The sequence below is a fragment of the Falco naumanni genome, chromosome 2 (genome assembly GCF_017639655.2).
Source record: "Falco naumanni isolate bFalNau1 chromosome 2, bFalNau1.pat, whole genome shotgun sequence".
NCBI classification, from domain to species: Eukaryota; Metazoa; Chordata; class Aves; order Falconiformes; family Falconidae; genus Falco; species Falco naumanni.
In genome coordinates, this window is record NC_054055.1 from 14,875,393 (window position 1) to 14,895,216 (window position 19,824).

At 40.7% G+C, this 19,824-nt stretch overlaps 1 protein-coding gene across 1 annotated transcript in view; it reads right to left on the reverse strand.

Moving 5' to 3' along the window:
• Positions 1-19,824, reverse strand: part of B3GLCT (beta 3-glucosyltransferase) — a 68,894-nt gene that overhangs the window by 10,399 nt on the left and 38,671 nt on the right. Inside the window, exons 6-10 of the mRNA XM_040583767.1 lie at positions 19,312-19,423; positions 15,176-15,312; positions 13,771-13,834; positions 5,545-5,676; positions 4,517-4,586 (exon numbers count right to left, since the gene is read on the reverse strand). Of these exons, the coding sequence (XP_040439701.1) occupies positions 4,517-4,586; positions 5,545-5,676; positions 13,771-13,834; positions 15,176-15,312; positions 19,312-19,423 (515 nt within the window). The remainder of the gene's footprint in view (positions 1-4,516; positions 4,587-5,544; positions 5,677-13,770; positions 13,835-15,175; positions 15,313-19,311; positions 19,424-19,824) is intronic.

The following is a 19,824-nucleotide window of genomic DNA, read 5'->3' on the forward strand; positions in this document are numbered from 1 at the left end:
CATTTCACATAATCATTTTAAACTGATCATACAAAATTCTAACAATGATACTATGAATATTTAAATTATATCCAGAAGTGAAAAAATTATGAGTAACATAAAAAAAGCCAAACATCTGGATGGTGTTTGGAAGAGAACTATGTGATTAAAATTATCTTTTTTCCATTTTAAAAATTAAGTGGTCAGGACTTGGATGACCAACTTTGAAACACTGCATTCTGCTGTCATTGCGTCATTGCTTTGTGTTCTTTGACACCACCCAGCAGGCCTCATTGGTTGCAGCTAGTTCTTTAAATGGAGGAAGTATTTTTATAACTTCCCTTTGCTGCTATATAACTGTGATGCTTCTGAAGAACTTCAGTCCCTTGCTGAATTCATCCATCACCTAATTTTATGTTTGTTGCTGTACTGGGTTTGCATGGCAGGTTTTGGGGGGGGGGGCACAGGGGCGGCTCCAGCGAGTTGCTGCCAGCAGCTTCCCCCAGGGCCCGCGGGGCCAGTGCCAGCCGGCTCCCGGAGGGACCCGCCGCTGGCCAAGGCCGAGCCCACCAGCGGCAGCGGCAGCGCCTCAGGGGCTGCGTATTAAGCAGGGGGTAAAACCCCCGTGCGGCAGCGAGAGAGCGAGCGCAGCGGCCCCGCAGCCCCGGGCGGTGCGGAGGGGCCGGGGGGCTCCGGGCGCCGCAGCAGCGGCTCCCCCAGCCCGCGGGGCAGCCCCCGGCGGGGCAGGCCGTGCCCCCGGCCCACGGAGCCCGCGGGGGAGCAGCTCCCCCCCGCAGCCCGGGCAGGGCCCCGGCCGCGGCAGTGGATAAAGAAGTGCAGCCCGTGGGAAGGGCTCACATTGGAGAAGTGTGTGGAGAGCTGCCTCCCATGGGAGAGACCCCAGGCTGGCGCAGAAGAGTGTGAGGACCATCCCCTGAGAAGGAAGGAGCAGCAGAGACAAGTGACGAAGTGACCCTATTCCCTGTCCCGCTGAGGGGGAAGGAAGTTGAAAAAAATCAGGAGTGAAGTTAAGCCTGGGAAGAAGGGAGCGGTAGGGGGAAGGTGCTTTTAAGATTTGCTATTTTTCTTATTATCCTACTCTGATCTGATTGGCAATAAATCTATTTTTTTCCCCTGAGTCGAGCCTGTTTCATGTAACTGCTGAGGGATCTCCCTGCCCTTATCTCGACCCAGGAGCCTTTCGTAATTTTCTCTTTCCTGCCCAGCTGAGGAGGGAGGTGGCTGTGGTGGGCACCTGGTGTCCAGCCAGAGCCAACGCAGCAGTCCTTTAAATTCCCTTTGCTTCTATGTAACTCCGATGCTTGTGAAGAGCTCGTTTTAGCCCCTTGGTGGAATCATCCATCGTCCAATCTGATGTTTGCTGCCTACCTACTTGCTCGCTTTCCTCTACTCTGATCACACACAGATTTGAAGGATTTATTATTCTTGATTGACCAACAGTCAATTTGGTAACACTGAAATAAGTTGAAAGGTAACAGTTAAGACAGAGTAGTAAGATCTCAATGCACTAATGGAAAGGATTTCAAATTTGAAATAAAAAAATCTAACTTCACTTCTGTAGCATTGTGCAATGGCCAATACTGCTTTCAAAAGTTTTTTAAAGGAATGTAAAACTGCTCTCAAATTTTGCATAACAAATCCAAAGGGAATTATGGACAAAAAAAATGTTCATATAACATTATGGTGGAGTTTTGAAATGCAAAGCCAGGAATTTCACAATGCATTAACTCTATCCCCTATATAATAAAATGCCACATTACATCACATAACATTGCATAATCAGGCTTTATTTGGCAGAGAATGCCATGTGTACATTTTAATTTTTAACTAGAATAAGAAAACAAGTAGCCAGGAAATTATTTTCTATTTTGGGGAAATGTTCTACTTGAAAAATGTTTATCAGAAGAACAAACCCAGAAAGCTTTCAGAAAACAAGGCCCCAGTACAGAAACATCACAGACATACAAAATGCTTCCAGCCTTCACCTGGCAGAAAAGACTGACCTGTAAACACTGTTTTACCTTTCTCCAGCCAAGGACCTCAACCTCAGCAGGGTACTTTGACATACAGAACTATCTGCTGTTACAGACTGAGCCTCTGAATTTCTTCAGTGGAGTCTTCCTTCTTTGTATAAATGAAGAGTTCACAGCAGCAAGGACCTGAGTCTCACCTCAGTTAAATGGTCTAACAAGGGGGCTACTAGCTAAGTGTCTCTCTTCCTCACTGGTTTTGACAGAAGTGTCACCACCCAGACTAGTGCCTATTGTAAACTGTATCCCTTTGTAATCTGTAATAATACTTTGTAAATAATTGTAACAAGACTTTGTAAATAAAATTTTTTAAATAAAAAAAATACTTTGTAATTTCTAATAACTCATATGTTCCCAAGAAAGAACAACTACATGAAATTCTGGGCTAGCTGTTGATGCGAATATTTAGCAATATGTATTAATACTATGATCACACAAGTTTTAACACTGCACTACAGAGGTATTTATAGAAGGTCAGCTCTAATCTCTTGATTATATTTTATTTGTGCTACTTCTAGAACCTTGATGGCATGTTTGCAGTCTTAAAAATCTTCTTATATAACAATATACAGTATGTGTAAGGCGAAGTGTAGCTGAAGTAAATTCTGAAGTAAAATTTAGCTGCTTTTGCACATCGAATTCCAAGCCTTAATGTTGCACTAGTGTAGTTTTTGGCATACAATAAAAAATGACTTACCAGGTAAAAAGAGCTCTCTGAAGCTGGCATCCATTAATCTTTCAAAATCTTGAGTAAGATTATCCTCTATTGCATAACTCTGGAAGCTGTGAGGAAAGTTCAAGAATTTTCCTCAGTCTTCAACAGGTGTTTCTTGAAAGATGTTTACACCATCTTTTTGAAGCCTTATGTTCTTTTCTGACTTTTCAGGTTTGGTGGTTTTTTTGGTTTTAATTTTGATGTAAGAAAATAAACATGGATCCAGAAAGGAGAACTCTTCAGTGAACTCCAATTACAGGACAGTCAATTTTGGTTTGTCAAAAGCTACTTTAAAGATAGCCTGATTATTATGTGATTAAAATACTAGAAATGCGCCTCATCGAGTGCAGTAACATTAAGAAAGAAGTTCCATAAATCTTATTTTGAAGAAAAAACCAAACAAACAAACCAGCAACTGGCAAATAGTCTAAATTTAGAAGAGCAGAACCTACAGTTTTGGATGCATTAGCAAAGAGGGACTCAGTTACAAAAAGAGCTTTTATCTTCATTCTGTCCTCTGACAATGTGTGGCAAAATGCCCCCCAAATTTGTTAAAACTACTAACCATTACTTCATTTTCAATTTTTTTCCAATACTAATCACTTCAAATTACATTTATGAACAAACTAAGCCTAATGCTGACAATACTACAGAACTGGAGTATTCAAGGGCACACAAAATTCAAGTAAATTCCTGGAAATAAATCCATTCCTGAATTTCCTTATTAAGGAAATGTCTAGAAGTAAACTAGAATGGACTGGTAGGTGGCATTAAGTAGGTAGACTGTCTTCTGTTAAATAAGTGGATTTGGAATTTTTCTGTTCAAGTTTTGTAGACACTGGATCTACTTAAACTTAGCTGAGCCTGACTGTGTATTAGCTGAAGCTGGGTGTCTCTCTGTGTCTTTATTTTCCATGCCTCTGAGAAGGAAGTTAATACTCCTTGAACATATCTTGTTTGGCTGTGCTACGTTTTTTCATTTACTGTTTTTACAATGGATAGCATGGTCATATTTTCATGGTGATTACCATTAGTTGCATAACACTACAAGTTCCAGATGAAGCATGCTATAGTGTTGCACATTTGAGAGTGTTGCCCACTCTTGATCTGGGCCATGCCTTGCACAAAGTACTACAAATGATCAGATTTCTACAAAATTTCCCATTCCAAGCATCATAAAACACATGCACACATCTAATTACATAGGGTGACAATAGACAGAAGCAATATGACAGCGTAAGCTCGTATCTTCTACTGGAGGGACAGGCAGAACAAAAGGAAGGAGGAGGGGAGACACCTTTCAGCTTGTTCAAATGTCTGAAACAGCCACTACGCAGCTGCACAATTGTTTACTGCTAGTACAAAGAACAGAAGTGAACCAATTAGCTGGAGGAAACACACCGAAGGATATTAATAGATGCTGTAATAATAATTACTGTAATGTCTCCCAATTACAACAGTATAAGCTAACTTTATGCATATTTTTGATACTCCATTTCAGGATTTTTACCAACCAATCACTAATGATTGAAACATCAAACGACCACAACTCTTCATCTTAAACATTTCACAGCGCTCCTGAAGAACTCTGAATAGCAAAAATTTCTCCCAAAATAAGCTGTTTACAGTTCTGAAGCTTTCATGTTTCCCTGTGGATTTTGCAAACATCTAGTTCCAAGAGCTACACAGCATATATCAGCTTAGTTTTTAAAATACTAATTTCATAAACTATATTGCACAGAAGTACTACCTTGACCAACCAGCAACTTACTTCTGTCACCATGAAATTTCCGACATGTTTTTACAGCAACAAAAACATCTTCCTTTTTCACTGGCTCTCCCTATATGAACAGAACAAAAATTATTTTTTTGATTGCAGGCTCCACCTTTAACATTTTATAGGATATGTATGTCCATACATATAATAAAATAGAAAATATATTTTCATTGTATAGCATATCAAGTAAAATAGGGTACTAGTAATACACTAGAAAGTACATCTTTGTCTCATGAAAAAAAGGTCACCAGTTGTTTAAAATTTCTGAAATAACATTATTGAAATACTTTTTCCATTGATGTAGCCTTCTAACATAAATTAAAACACCTATTAGGAAAAGAGAATGAGCAGTAGAACTTGTTGAACTAAGAATGATTCATCTGAAAAATAATGTTTTCTTAATTTTTTTTGAAATTCATCAGTATGAGAACATGTTGAACTGTATCATACTTGGAAAAAGAAGCTTAAATGCTACACAGCAGAAATCTTTGCACTTCCTCCACTGTAAAAATCATTTAACTACTTTTGTTTTCCTTCTTGGCACCTAGAATTTTGCTCTGCTGGAAGCATGGAACATTTACTGGCCTCTAGCAACTCTTAACCCATAAAATCATAAATGCATTATGCTAGAGGTAGAAGAGATGGGTCATACTTTAATGCACCAAATACTATATTACATTTTATCTTGAGCCTCAAGAAGTTTTAGATTTCCATCTGTGAAAAAAGATTATTTATACTTCAGTATCTCACAGAAATGTAAGGAGGAATACTTTACAGAACACATGCTGTTCAAACATTGTGGTAGAAAGACCCATTAAAGCATATGCAGTATTTGTTTGCCATGAAATATCCTGTGCCACGGAAGGCTTCAAGCATATACAAAAAATAGATAAATGCCAGAACAAACTTTCTTTTTTAAAAAAATTATTCTTAAGGTTTGAGATTTTTAAAGTGAAGTATTATGCATTTTAGTAAGCGTTTTACCTTTACTAAGCAAGTGGTATTTAAAATATGGTACTTACACAGAGTGGCAGAAAATTACTGAACGTTGTTGCACAGCGATCAACCTTATGTGAGCTCACATCATCTGTGCAGAACTCAGGCACCGGAGTAAGATGTGGTCCTTCCCCTTTCTGCCAAATATACAGGGCAATCTATCAAAATAGAAAACATTTATATCATTAATGAAACTGGATAAAAATTCTTAGGGCACAGAAGAAATCATATCACAGGACAAACTTAATAGGAAAACTGAAAAATATGGGATGCTGTAGAAGATTTGTGCCTCAGTTGACTAGCTGCATCCCTTACCTTTTGCTCACATTTCCAGCACCAATATGTAATCTTTCTGCTACAAAAGAAATTCTATAGACAGACAAGTTTTAAAATTTGCTTTATAGAATTACAATTAGTATCGTATATTTAAGCACATCAAAAAAACTTCCCTCTTTAACTTTTATAAGAAATGGTAGATTGAATACTTACACCTTCTTTTAAACAAAAATGCTTATTGTGTTGCTCTTTTACAATTATTTTGATAATTTGGAATAGCCTATGTGGCAATTTTCAGCTTTTCAAAATACATCCATTCTCTGGTGGCAATTTAAAATGCTCAAAATCAGTAATGAAACTTTGAGAAGCTGTAAAATAAAATGGATAATGTAACAGATAGGCTATCCTATAGTAGACTCTTGTCCACTTTAAATGTGGCAACAAAAAAAAGCCAGCCAAACTTCAGAGAGGAAAAAGGAAGAAGCAAAATGGTGATGTCTCGAAGATAAAAAAAACCCAAACACCACCTTTGTATTTACATCGAACTCATAATGGTAGTATTTCAATCTGTACTTCATGGTACATCAGGAACATTTAGACTTGCTCAACATTTCTACTGCAATACTTTTACACTGCTTGTAACTTTGCCAGACTAAGTATTCAGGGGCGAAAGTTCTACACTGGGTGCCTACCTCAGAACAGTTAAAAGATCAACTTAATTTCATATAAAACTGTTTGAAAACTTGTAAGAACAAAATTAAGTTCTTAAAAATCTAAAAGGCAGAAAACAATATCTCAGTATGTATGTGGATTCAGAGCTTCCCAGCAGCACTGCCATACACTCCCAATTCTGAATGCTTAGTCTCTCTTGACGACAGGCCAAAGATGTGAAAGCATCTTTGGACAAGAACTGTTTGAGCATATACTCAAGATGTAGGAGATCTGGGTTTGAAGTTTGCTCCTGCCTAACTCAGTCAAAAGTTACAGCTTCTAGTTTTCAAAGGGTGCCTACACCAAGAAACCACAGATATTCTGGGGCAGACACTCTCCGTGCTACCTCGTGAAACCAAGTTACTGCACAAAAAGCAATATTCTTGGAACCAAAAAGGTAGTGCAGTGAAGGGGAGCCCGACTCTACTGCATGGGAGGAATGGGACTTCTCTAACAGAGGAAAAATCAGTCTTGGGTTCTAGTTTCTGTTTCCCATGTTATCTACTCATATTCCCAATGGCTCTTGCATGGAAAACAAATTAAATACTTCACTGGAATATGGGACCAGACCCAGCACACAGCAAAGGCAATGAAAAGGAGTCTCCTTTCCACTGTTTTATGCCTACTTAGGAACTTTAAACCTATACAATTTTAAACGTTAAAGCTTTAAATCCCATCAGGGCCAGAATTCAGCTCCTCTTTTAATAAATAATGTGATTACTAAGGTATTACTAAGAGGGCATAATATTTCCTTCTCCTAGGTGTTCTGGAGGAACTCAGTCCAAACAAAGAGTATTAAGTATGGTCTGGACAAGCCCAAGTCACCAAACTCGTTACAGACTTCTAATTTACAGATGATCATTTTCCTGCCCATCTCATTTAGGTCTCAACATCCTCAGAAAATCAGAACTACCTACATACAGCTCCTTCTAGAACTTGGAATAAAACAAAAGCACCAGTTTGTTACAAGCACCTGTTAGGACTAGAGGCAGGCTTGAGAATACAGTATTTTTGAAACTTAAGCTTCCAGGTTTGAAAGATTTTTGATAAGGTACAGCCACATAGTAGAAGACATTAACTGATGAGTTTTTAGCAAGTTGCTGATAACTGGGCCATCATAACTACACATAAGCTCTTAGACCACCTCAACTGCAAAGTAAAAACGTGTAGTTTGACTGCACTGAAGAGTTTAAATGACTGTTTTCTTCCTTGTAACTGAGTAGATGACTGGGAGCTGCGAGCACAAGCATGGTCGCTCCTGCTGCACAGCTGATAGCGACCTGCTAAAATACTGTTAACTCAGCTGCATGTTCTTTCAAGACAGTGAGTTTTGTAGTTTGCAAGTTCTAATTTCTCTTAGCCTTGTCATTATGAACTGGTCTGTTTATTTGCTGTTTTACCAACGCTGCTGAAAGCACAGATGACTTCAACAAAGTAACTAAAGGGAAAGGTCACTCTGTATGGAAGAAAAATGAATAAACATTAGTGGCAGTTAAGACAAATACTGTTGACAGGGCTTGAAGAAGAGAAGGAGTATGGAAGTGGCATGTAACACATGCTCAAGGTAAGGAGCAGCCAAAAAACACACATACATCTCCAAGGTTATCTTCTGCCTTGTCACCACATAGACATTACGGAATGTAAGTAGTTCCTGTCCCTGCATTGTAGCTGGAAGACAACATAACAGCAAGGGATGAAATTTCTAAAGAGCTTCCAGGCCACTTTAAGATTCATAAATTCATAACATTGTTTAGGTCAGAAAACACCTTTAAGATCATTGAGTCCAACCATTAACCCAGCACTGCCAAGTCCACCACGGAACCATGTCCCCAAGCACCACACCTACACATCTCTTAAATGCCTCCAGGGATGGTGACTCAAACCACCGCCGTGGGCGGCCTGTTCCAATGCTTGACCACCCTTTCCGTGAATAAATTTTTCCTAATATTCTATCTAAACCTCCCCTGGTGCAACTTGAGGCCGTTTCCTCTTGTCCTGTCACTTGTTACCTGGGAGAAGGGACCGACCCCACCTGCCTACCCCCTCCCTTCAGGCAGCTGCAGAGAGCGATAAGGTCTCCCCTCAGCCTCCTCCTCTCCAGGCTGAACACCCCCAGCTCCCCCAGCTGCTCCTCACAGGACTTGTGCCCCAGCCCCTTCCCCAGCCCCGCTGCCCTTCCCTGGACACGCTCCAGCCCCTCGACGTCCCTCCTGCAGCGAGGGGCCCGACACTGACCCCAGGGTTCGAGGTGCGGCCTCACCAGTGCCCAGTACAGGGGCGGTCACTGCCCTGGCCCTGCTGGCCACACTGTTTCTGACACCGGCCAGGACGCTGCTGGCCCCTTGGCCACCTGGGCACACGGGGGGCTCATGCCCAGCCGGCTGTCAGCCAGCACCCCCAGGCCCTTTCCCACCGGGCAGTTCCCAGCCCCCCTGCCCCAGCCTGTAGCGCTGCCTGGGGCTGGTGTGACCCACGGGCAGGGCCCGGCACTGAGCCTGGTTGAACCTCACACCGCTGGCCTCGGCCCATCGGCCCGGCCTGCCCAGACCCCTCTGCAGAGCCTCCTGCCCTCCAGCAGATCCTGTCCCCCAACTTGGTGTCGCCTGCCAGCTTTCTGAGAGCGCACTCGATCCTTTCATCTAGATCATTGATAAAGAGATTGAACAGAACTGGCCCCAGCACTGAGCCCTGGGGAACACCACTTGTGACCAGCCACCAGCTGGATGTAACTCCATTCACCACCACTCTCTGGGCTCGGCCAGCCAGCTTCTAACCCAGTCTAGAGGACACCCATGCAAGGTATGCACAGCCCACCTCTCCAGGAGAATGCTGTGGGAGACGGTATCAAAGGCTTTACTAAGGTCCAGGTAGACAACACCCACAGCCTTTCCCTCATCCACTAAGCAGGTCATCTTGTTGTAGAAGGAGATCAAGTTTGTCAAGGAGGACCTGCCTTTCATAAACCCATAATGGCTGGTCCTGACCACCTGGTTGTTCTCTACGTGCAACATAATGGCACTGAAGATGACCTGCTCCATAACCTTTACCAGCACTGAGGTCAGGCTGACAGGCCTGTAGTTCCCTGGATCCTCCTTCCTGCCCTTCTTGTAGATGGGCATCACATTGGCCAACCTCCAGTCAACTGGGACCTCCCCAGTCAGCCAGGACTGCTGATAAATGATTGAAAATGGCTTGGTGAGCCCTTCCATCAGCTCCCTCAGTACCCTTGGGTGGGTCCCATCCAACCCCATAGACGTGTGTGTCTAAGTGGTGCAGCAGGTCACTGACCATTTCCCCTTGGATTATGGGCGCTTCACTCTGCTCCCTGTCTTCCAGCTCAGGGGGCTGGGTACCTGGAGAACTGGTCTTACTGTGGAAGACTGAGGCAAAGATGGCATTCAGTACCTCAGCCTTTTCCTCATCCTTTGTCACGATGTTTTCCCCCACAACCAATACAGGATGAAGATCCTCCTTAGTCCTCCTGTTGCTAATGTATTTAGAGAAACATTTTTTATTGCCTTTTACAGCAGTAACCAGATGAATTTCCAGTTGAGCTTTTCCTCTTTTGGTTTTCTCCCTGCATAACCTCACAACATCCTTGTAGTCCTCCAGAGTTGCCTGCCCCTTCTTCCAGAGGTGGCCAATTCTCCTTTTTAACCTGAGTTCCAGCCAAAGCTCTTCAGCCAGGCCCATCTTCCCCACCAGCTCGTCTTTTGGCACACGGGGACGGCCGGCTCCTGCGCTTTAGGCCTTCCTTCCTGAAGAATGTCCAGCCTTGCTGGACCCCTGGGCCCTTCAGGACTGCCTCCCAAGGGACTCTGCCAACCAGGCTCCTCAACAGGCCAAAGTCTGCCCTCCTGAAGTCCAAGGCAGCGGTTCTGCTGACCCCTCTCCTTAATCCTTTGAGAATCAAAACCCCTGTCATTTTGTGATTGCTGTGCCCAAGACAGCCTCCAACCATCACATCACCCACAAGTCCTTCTCTGTTCACAAACACCAGGTCCAGCAAGATGCCTTCCCTAGTTGGCTCCCTCACCAGCTGTGTCAGGAAGGTCTCTTCCACGTGCTCCAGGAACTCCTGTGGACTGTTTCCTCTCTGCTGCATTGGACTTTCAGCAGACATCTGGTAAGGTGAAGTCCCCCATGAGAACAAGGGCTAGTGACTGTGAGACTTTTCCCAGCTGCTTACAGAATATTTTGTCCGCTTCTTCATCCCGGCTGGGTGGTCTATAACAGACTCCCACCACAATGTCTGCCCTGTTGGCCGTCCCTCTGAGTCTTGCCCATAAACACTCAACCCTATCACCACCATCATCAAGCTCCAGGCAATCAAAACACTCCCTAACACACAGCTACCCCACTGCCTCTCCCTCCTTGCCTATCCCTTCTGAAGAGTTCATACCATCCACTGCAGCCCTCCAGCTGTGCGAGTCATCCCACCACGTTTCTGTGATGGCAGCTGTGCCAGTTTTCCTGCTGCACAACGGCTTCCAGCTGCTCCCGTTTGTTGCCCACAGTGTGTGCAGTGGTGCAGATGCACTTCAGTTGGGCTATTGATCTCGGGGGAGAAGGCCTAATTGCCAAGCGCTCCCGTGGTTTCTAACACATCAATAAGCCTCGCATCTTTCCTGCCACGTGGATCTCTATCCCCTGCCTCCACGGACACAGCAGATTGAAGGACCTCACCAGCACAACGTCCCTCAAACAGTGGCGTGCTGCCACCAGGCTTATCTCTAGCGAGCCTTCTTTTATCTGTTTCCCCCTTCAAATGCAGTTTTAAGCTCTTTCAATGAGCCCTGATAACTCCTGTGCAAAGATCCTTTGTCCCCTTTGTGACAGGTGTACCCCATCTGTTGCCAGCAGGCCTGCTGTCGTGTAAACTGACCCGTGATCGAAAACCCCAAAATTCTGCCAGTGACACCAGGCTCAGAGCCAGGTATCGATCTGCTGGCTCCTCCTGTTTCTTCCCTTGCCATTCCCTGCAACTGGAAGGACAGAGGAGAACATCACTTGTGCTCCTGATCCTTTAACCAGTTGTCCCTGTATTAGTTCAGAATTCAGCTACTCGGAATTAATGTCTATCACATGAACCAACAAAGAAGCAACAATCCTGCAGCACTGAAGATATTTAACAATTGTAACGTGAATTATTTATGAAAATTCATAATGTGCTAAGATCTCCCACTGAATAATGGAATCTTCAACAGGCAGCCTTAGAAAGGTGTGAAGCTATCATATTGCAGAAGTGAGGTTAGAACATCAGTCTGGGTTACAGCACAGGATGACAAACTGTTCCTAAAATGATGGAAATGGATTTACAACAAAAAGACATAAATATTCTTAGTCTGAGTTCTAGTTCAAATCTAATGTTACATATACAAAAAAATCCATTGTTCACTTCCAATTCTGAAAAAGCATCAGGGAATATGCTTGACATTGGTAAAGGGTTTTTGTCATGCTGCTGCTCATTTGTAGGTTTGTTTTTTTTAGACTTTTTGAAAATGCACATATTTTCAAGATAGGCTTCCCTGATGGAAAGTAATATAAATGTTACGGATATAAGAAACAGGGACTTAGAAAGTAGTAGAGTGAAAAAAGTCTTATACAGAGCCAAATAAAATACCAAAGATTAGAGGCACATGTTAATAGCACTCTCTCAAACTAAACATTCCTTAAAACATTTATCATCCTTCATAAATTTAAACCTTACTAACAATTACTAAAGATCACAGTTTATATCCTTTGATTTGTTGTCAATCTTGATTCACTTAAGAAGCATGTAGAGATAAAAATGATTTAAGAAGATGATGATTTATGAAATAAGTGAGGGGGAATGGAACTGTCTCTAGGGAGACATGAGACTGTGCAGAAAGAATGACTGCAGGGCTGCAATAGGTTATCAATGGCAATAAATTTGAAATGAAACTTATGCAATGAACTGCTCACAGAATAAGGAGTGGATGGAAGTAATTTTGCCAGTCAAGTGATCAATTGTTTTTCATTAAGCAATCTGTGGCACACAAAAGAAATGTCTGCTAATGATCTATTTTTTTTTTTTTATGACACTATGTTTAGAGGCTTTGTCAATGCTGAGGTAGACTGGAATACTGGGAATACAGGAATGACTTTGAGGCAACTTACAAAAAGATTAACAGTGTGAAGCCCAAGGTCTTGCATTTAGAAAAATTAACAAGAGGAAAGAAACAGCTTGCTGGCTTGTTTCACGTAGCAAAATAAAAGCTGAGAGGTGTCCAATTGCTTCTGAGAAATACATCAGTCAAGGAGGGGAAACTATGTGAAAGAACAGTGTTGGCACAAATCCAAATTCATGTAAATATGCCACCAATTTATACTCTACATACACACTATAGATTCATGTTGGAAGTAAGGAGGTTTATAACCATCACAGAATAAAGATCTGGAACAGCAGCAGTAGTTTTAAGTAAGGTCAGTTGGGGGAGGGGGGTGGGTGGGGGCTGGAACCACATTTTATAGCTGACTTTTAGGAGTTTTTAACAATTAAAATGAATTCACAAATCACTCATAATTTCAGGCCAAAATCTGCAAGTTTATTCCAAATTCATCCTCCCCTTCCACCCTGGTTCAGGAGTTGACTTTGGTGTCAGTACAAAACCCTGGGCTGCACAGACATTTTTAAGGCAGAAGAAATAAAAAAGCTTTAGAAAAGTAGCACTGATACTCTTTCAGATCCTCCCACTCCTTTCTTCTCATGTTCCTTCCAGTCAGCTCATCCTCTGGAAGACCTAGTGGTTATCTTTTAAAACTGTTGCAAACCAGAGGCAAAAAAAATTTCCAGATTTCCATACTGCAAATTGCAAAGCTGATTATTCACACATCAGTTAGGATGCTGAGAGTACTTAATCCAAACTCCATCATATTTAGCTCTCTAGAGTCTGATTTAGAAAGTGAGCGAGGCAGGCTAATACCTGAGATACTATTCACATGAGCTTATGCTTCATGAATTGGAAGTCTTTCTCCTTCTTTATAGAGCAAGACTTAGAAGATACCTGACTGCATACAACCATGTATTCACATACAAATGCAATTTTATTTATGAATTCTTCTATGCTTGAAATAGTTTTAAAGTATTACAATATTCTAAATGAAGGGAAAGAAATTAAACGTGCCATTGCAGTCAAACTCTTTAGCAACATCTAAGAAAAATCTATTATTTCCATAGTAATTTATCACAATTCATATACATAGATTTTAGACAATTCTTCTTTCATCACATTACTGCTTACCTCATGCTTTAAATCTATCGTGAAGTCTGACTTGAGTGGTTCACTTTTCAACTTCTTTGCAAGCCTATAAAGATGAAGAAATTTACTCAAAAACATATTAAAACAATAAATCATTCATTAGTGTAGGCAACAAAGTGTGGCTGATATTATTGGCCATCTTACCGGGGGGGGAGGGGGGGGCGGGGCGCGGCGGGGAATCACACCAGTGTATTTATTGCCCCATGAAGCAACTTATATCTCTTTTTCTTTTTTTTTTTCCTCATCTGAGTACAAGGGTGATGTTAATATTTGCTTTCAGCACACACATTTGATACATCCTTCCTACCCAAGAAGAAAGTTTTCATCTGGAGTAGACAGTCTGGCACAGTATTTTTAACAGATCAAAAGCCACAGTGCATCTAAGGCTCAATATTGATCAGCATCTCAAAATTCAGACAGTATTCTCTTTTTTGTGTATTCCAAGGACCAGTATTTAGGCACCTTCAATTTATGAACACATCAATCCTTGCTACAGCAAGGTGCATTCAACTTCTGAAATCTATGAACTTTTCAGATCTCATTTAAAAACTAAGCATCTAATCTGAAATAAATATCTAGGTTGCCTCTATAGCATCACAAACAGTTCTAGAGGGCAACACAGTCACTCTTAAGACCCATGAATAGAACTGCTGTCTGGAGGAGAATACATTTTTAAAATGACAAGAGATGGTACTGAACCAGTTGAATAACTAGTCCTGGACAACTATTAACTAGCTGGTGTGATGTAGAGCAAAATATATCATACGCATAGCAACGATATAGAAATCTGCTTCTGTACTCTTGTCTACTAATTAATTCTTAAGTGTTTCTTTGTAATAATTATGCTTGGAATGTATAGAATAAGGAATAAATTGAATTTTATCAAAGCAGTATTTTCTGGGTGAGTGTAGTGGGAGCCCAAATCTCTGTAGGCATACCTGGAGCTAGCTGTACATTACTGTGCCTGGTTGAACGTCTTCCCACACACCTGAGATCCTCAGACTAAAGCAGACTTCATGTATCAGCACGGACGCTGCTCATATTGGTGGCAGCAGCAAAAGCTCAATGTAGGTTCTGAAGTTAAATCCATGAGAGGCCAGCCTGCACTGGCTGAGCACATCCCAAGCTGCTTGCCATAGCTAAGCTGCAATCAGAGCTTCAGTTCAAAAACAGCTCAAAATTAAGATTTGACTTTGCATATCTACACGACCTGCAATAAACCTTCAACTGTTCTGCAAGAACATCTTCACCTTTTATATAAAAAATTAATCCATATGAAATCATAACTCATTAAAATAACATTGATTAGCACCTAGGAAAACTGTATAAATTAAGCATTCTTAATTACTATCAATAAACAAGAAGTGATTAAAAATTCAAGTCTTACTTGTTAACGAGGGGAATGCTAAGCGCCCAACCAGCAGCAAAATCTGGAAATTTAAAGACTGTAGGATTTTCAGCAAAGGCATAATGGTGAATTATTGTAGATTCTTCATCATATAATGCTTTACCTAAAAACCACTCCTGTAAAAGGAATATAGGAAACAATTTTGTTCACCTACAGCATCCTTTTAGTGAAGATGACAACTGCATTCATGCTGAATAAAGCAAACCTGAAGACAAAAACAAGGGAAGCATACTGTTTACAATAATCCAGACAAAAAATTGTACTTGGTAAGAAATGAAACCACAGGCAGTTCTCTGAATTTAAATACACATGGCAGGTTCAAACTCCAGCATATGCCCTAGATTCCACCTGTTCCAAGAGCACTGAATCCCAAAATCACAGAAGGGTTGAGGTTGGAAGGGGGCTCTTGATATCATCTAGTCCTATCCCTCTACTCAAGCAGGGTCAGCCAGACCAGGCTGCCTAGGACTCTGTACAGTCGTGTTTTGAGTACACTCCACAACATCTCTGTGCAACCTGGTCCAATATTTGACCACGCAAATTGATTACCAACTACTGACTAGACAGACACTCGAAAGCACTACATTCAGGAACTCGATATATACCCATTTTGAATTTCCATCTGTCTAGCCTCTTCTATACTAGGGAAGTTAGAAAGGAAATACATTTTAAATACCTTGATCTTCAAAGCAGTTAAATGAAGAGGGTCCCAAGTATGCATTTTTAAAGTAAAAAATTAAGTAGTAGTAGTAGTAGAGTTTTAAAAAAGTGCTTAAGAATTTACTACTGATTCTGCTGTACCTGAAAATAATTAGCAGATTTTACTACTATTTCTTTAACATTACTGTCAGTTGTCTTAATATTTCTGTTTAGAGTGGATATCAAACAAATATGCCCCAAATTTTTTGCAGAATAAGGACTGTAATGAAGGGAAAAAAGATGTAAGTGTATATATAATTAAAAAAATAAATGGCTTTTCAGGCCTGCAAGTACAAACAATGAATCAGAATTCTGAATCACCTTAATGGTTATATTAAATCTTTAAAGCGTGAAGTTCCTTGCATCATGACAATAAATCTGGCTTTTCTTTTTCCTGACAATTTGTCATCACTAAAACAGATTCAAAGTTAGGGCAAATGTTTTTTCATGAAAGATTCTCCTTCTCCACACTCCCTGCGCTCTAATCTGTATTAGATTACTAATTAGATTACTGCACTCAGCGCCTCACACATGTATACATACATGTATAGTCCTGGCTGGACTAATTAGTAATCTAATGTTAGATTTTTCTCCCCTTTTAAGTTCCCTAGTGCAAAAGAGGCTAGACAGATGGAATTTCAAAGCGGATATATGCAAGTTCCCGAATGCAACAATGAAAAATTCCTTCAAGGTATTAGCACAGTTCAGAGACTTCACCTGAGATAACTACTACAAAATTCAAGACACCAGGGAAAATATTCAAGCAAAAATACTTGTAGAAACACCTAGCAAAAATAACCACAGCAGCTTAACCCAAGAGGATCTTGTGTCTCAGTAGCCATCTTTCTAACTCCCAGCAGATGTTGCTATATAGACTGAACTAAATTTTATAGCTCCCCAGAGTTGAGGAGCAATGAGTGAGATTTGGCCAGGGCACGGTAGAGTCAGCTAACAGCAGGAGAGGTCTGCATGCACCATGAGACAACTCCAGCTAAAGCCAACCAGCTGAGCCTGGCAGGAGTATGCAAGCACGGCTGCCCCAGAGGACATTCAGCCTGGCAACCTCCTCAGCTTCCAGCCAGGACTCAACCTGGCTCCACAAAAGGCCAGCCCTCAAGAGCTACCAGTGATGCTTGTCTTGCTGCACACATTGAGTCAAACCCATGGGGTGCTGCCTGCTTCAAGAACCCCACCTCTACAAGGATGGCCAGGACCCATACAAACAACCATGAGTCAAAGAAATGGGATGCTGCCTCTGACAAGGAACACTGACTTTCCAAGGGACTGATACAAGTGTAACATGGTGGGCACGTGTATGTATACATGTGTGAGGTGCTGAGTGCATTTCCCATGAATTCTCAAAAAAACCCAAATTGAATATATCTTGGATTTGTTTAGCGACTTCCCCAGGTAACACAAATGCTGAAAACTTGTTTGGTCCCATAAGCCTCAGGAGGCGCGTGGAGATAAGAGGTACGTGTTCAGTCATCTATTGAGGAAACAGCCAAAGTTAAACTGACACAACACAATATATGGAGAAGGTAACAGTGGGGATTTTTTTCCATCTGTAGACAGTTTTTTTGCTGGACCTTCACTTTGTTATGCTAGAGTGAAAAAAATCTTTACTTATCCTGATTATGCATGCTAGTTTTTACACCAAAACCATCTATGGATTAAAAAAACAAAACAAACAACCACTGTAATTCCTCTATAAACCACAGAAAATTAAACCCATACATATACCCTCCTCAGGCTTTCACATAACATTATTTCTAGCAATATTAACCCACAAATCACAGTGAAGGCATTTGAAGTTACAGCCAATACGCTCCAAGCTCATTTGGTCATAACATTGTTTATTTACTACACTGAGGCCTTTATGTAAATCAGACATTCCTCACTGTTTTTTAGTTTTATTGCTGTCCATAATGTCCTTGGTTTTCAATGCAGGTCAGTCTCTTAACATTCCTCCACAGCCTCATGATGCTTTTACACATCTGTTTTCACTCAATATTACACTTGTATCAGTCTCAACAGTTCTGTTACTAGTCCATGTCCAGACTGAAGAGCTGAAGATTCATCAACTATTCACATGCCCCTTGTAGACATTTTATTGTGATTAATGTATACTACCTTTTTATTATGCAGACTGCTGATATTTTAAAATGAATAATGAATGAGCTCATTCTGGTCTAACTCATCTTAGATTTTGTGACTGATGGTCTACTACTGTATATAAGGAATCAGTTATGGACTGTTACACTAAGATGACAATTACTATGTAAAAAAGCAAAACATTTTCCTTCTAATGCAGATTGGGACATAATCTGTTATTGTAACAGAATTTACATGTAATGCAAAGGAGAGTTTAAAACTGGTGTAAGAATAGCAACTACAACCAAAAGATTTATGTTTCTATTCTGAGAACATCGATTTGGAGTAGATGCTTCTGAAACAGAAATAAATGGATATTCCAGAGGCCTGAATATATTCAGTCAGTCATTTCAAAGACAGAGTGTTTAAAAATGTAAGACTTCTGAATTATTGTTATTATTATTATTACTATCATTTCAGAAAAGAATTATGAGAAAACACAACAAGGCCATGTGACTGCAAAATAAGTAAATATGCTAAAGTAAGACCTGAAGCAGAGTTTAATACGCAGTCAAGGTAACAATAAATAGGCAAAACATTTCACACAGGAGATTTTGGCTTCTTTTATTCCAGGCAAAGGATGTACATCAAGCTGATTTTTTTCCGAACACTAAGAATTCTAAACATCAACACCTTTCGTGTCAGTTTTGTTGCCAAATTTACTTTGTTCCTAGGTGACTGCATTTTTCTTTTGTTCTGCAGGTCTTTTGGTGTTATTTCTTTTCTAGCAGGTAAAGAAAACTGTCTTATCACCAAGACAGTTCAGAAACAGAATGCAAATAAAATATCCTACTATATTAGATCAGAGACAGTCAAACTAACATCAGCCATTCTGTCTGATGATAATCAGAACAGATGCCAGACAAGAAAATGGGGATAAGGGACCACACAGCAGACTATATTAATCTTTTTACTGACGCTACATCATTTTCAGGCTATCCACAGAAGGGATCTTCTCTCTGCTCAAATTTAACAGTTCTTCAACAGCTAGACAGACGTTTATACTGCTGACACTCAGCCGCAGCAAAAGAAATCTATCCCACTATTTTAAGCTGTTTGAATACGTCTTTTCCAATGATTGGAGCTCTGAGTCATCCAGGCAGTGTTATAAAATTAAATCCTGGACCACCAAAACTGTTTCATAACTGGGAATTCTAAAATTCTGTATTTATAATTTTGTACTTAGAATTATTCCACATTTCATCTAAAAACCCATTCAAGCACATTCAAAAGAAAGTTAAATATCTAGATTTTTATTTCACCTTAGACCCGTCAAATCTTCCAAGTGTTTCTAGCAGCTTTACAACTTGTATTCTTGTATCTTCTTCACAGAAGAAAATCCATGAGGAGTTCCTACCATAGGTAACAGAGAAGCTAACAAAAGAAATTAACATTTTACTAACAAACTGGCTTATGAGCAGAATGATAGACTCAACCCACATTCCCCAAAAATACTTTGCAATCAATTATTTACTCAAACAGAAACTGAAACTTTTACTGCTTAGAATTACATATCAAAGGACTACAGTAAATGGATGAAGATACTGCCTCTGCTGCTATCTATTCATATAGCACCACTTATTCCAGAAAGAAAGGAATAGAGATACATAAAGAATGTCTGCTTAGAGATGTATAGTACTATAGGTCTAATAGCGACCTATGAATTCATAAGTTTATAGACAGCAGTTTAAGTTACCTTCCCCTCTGTACCTTAACTTTCTACCAAGAAGCCTCACTGCTGGGCATCTAACACCATTGCAACAATCATGAAAATG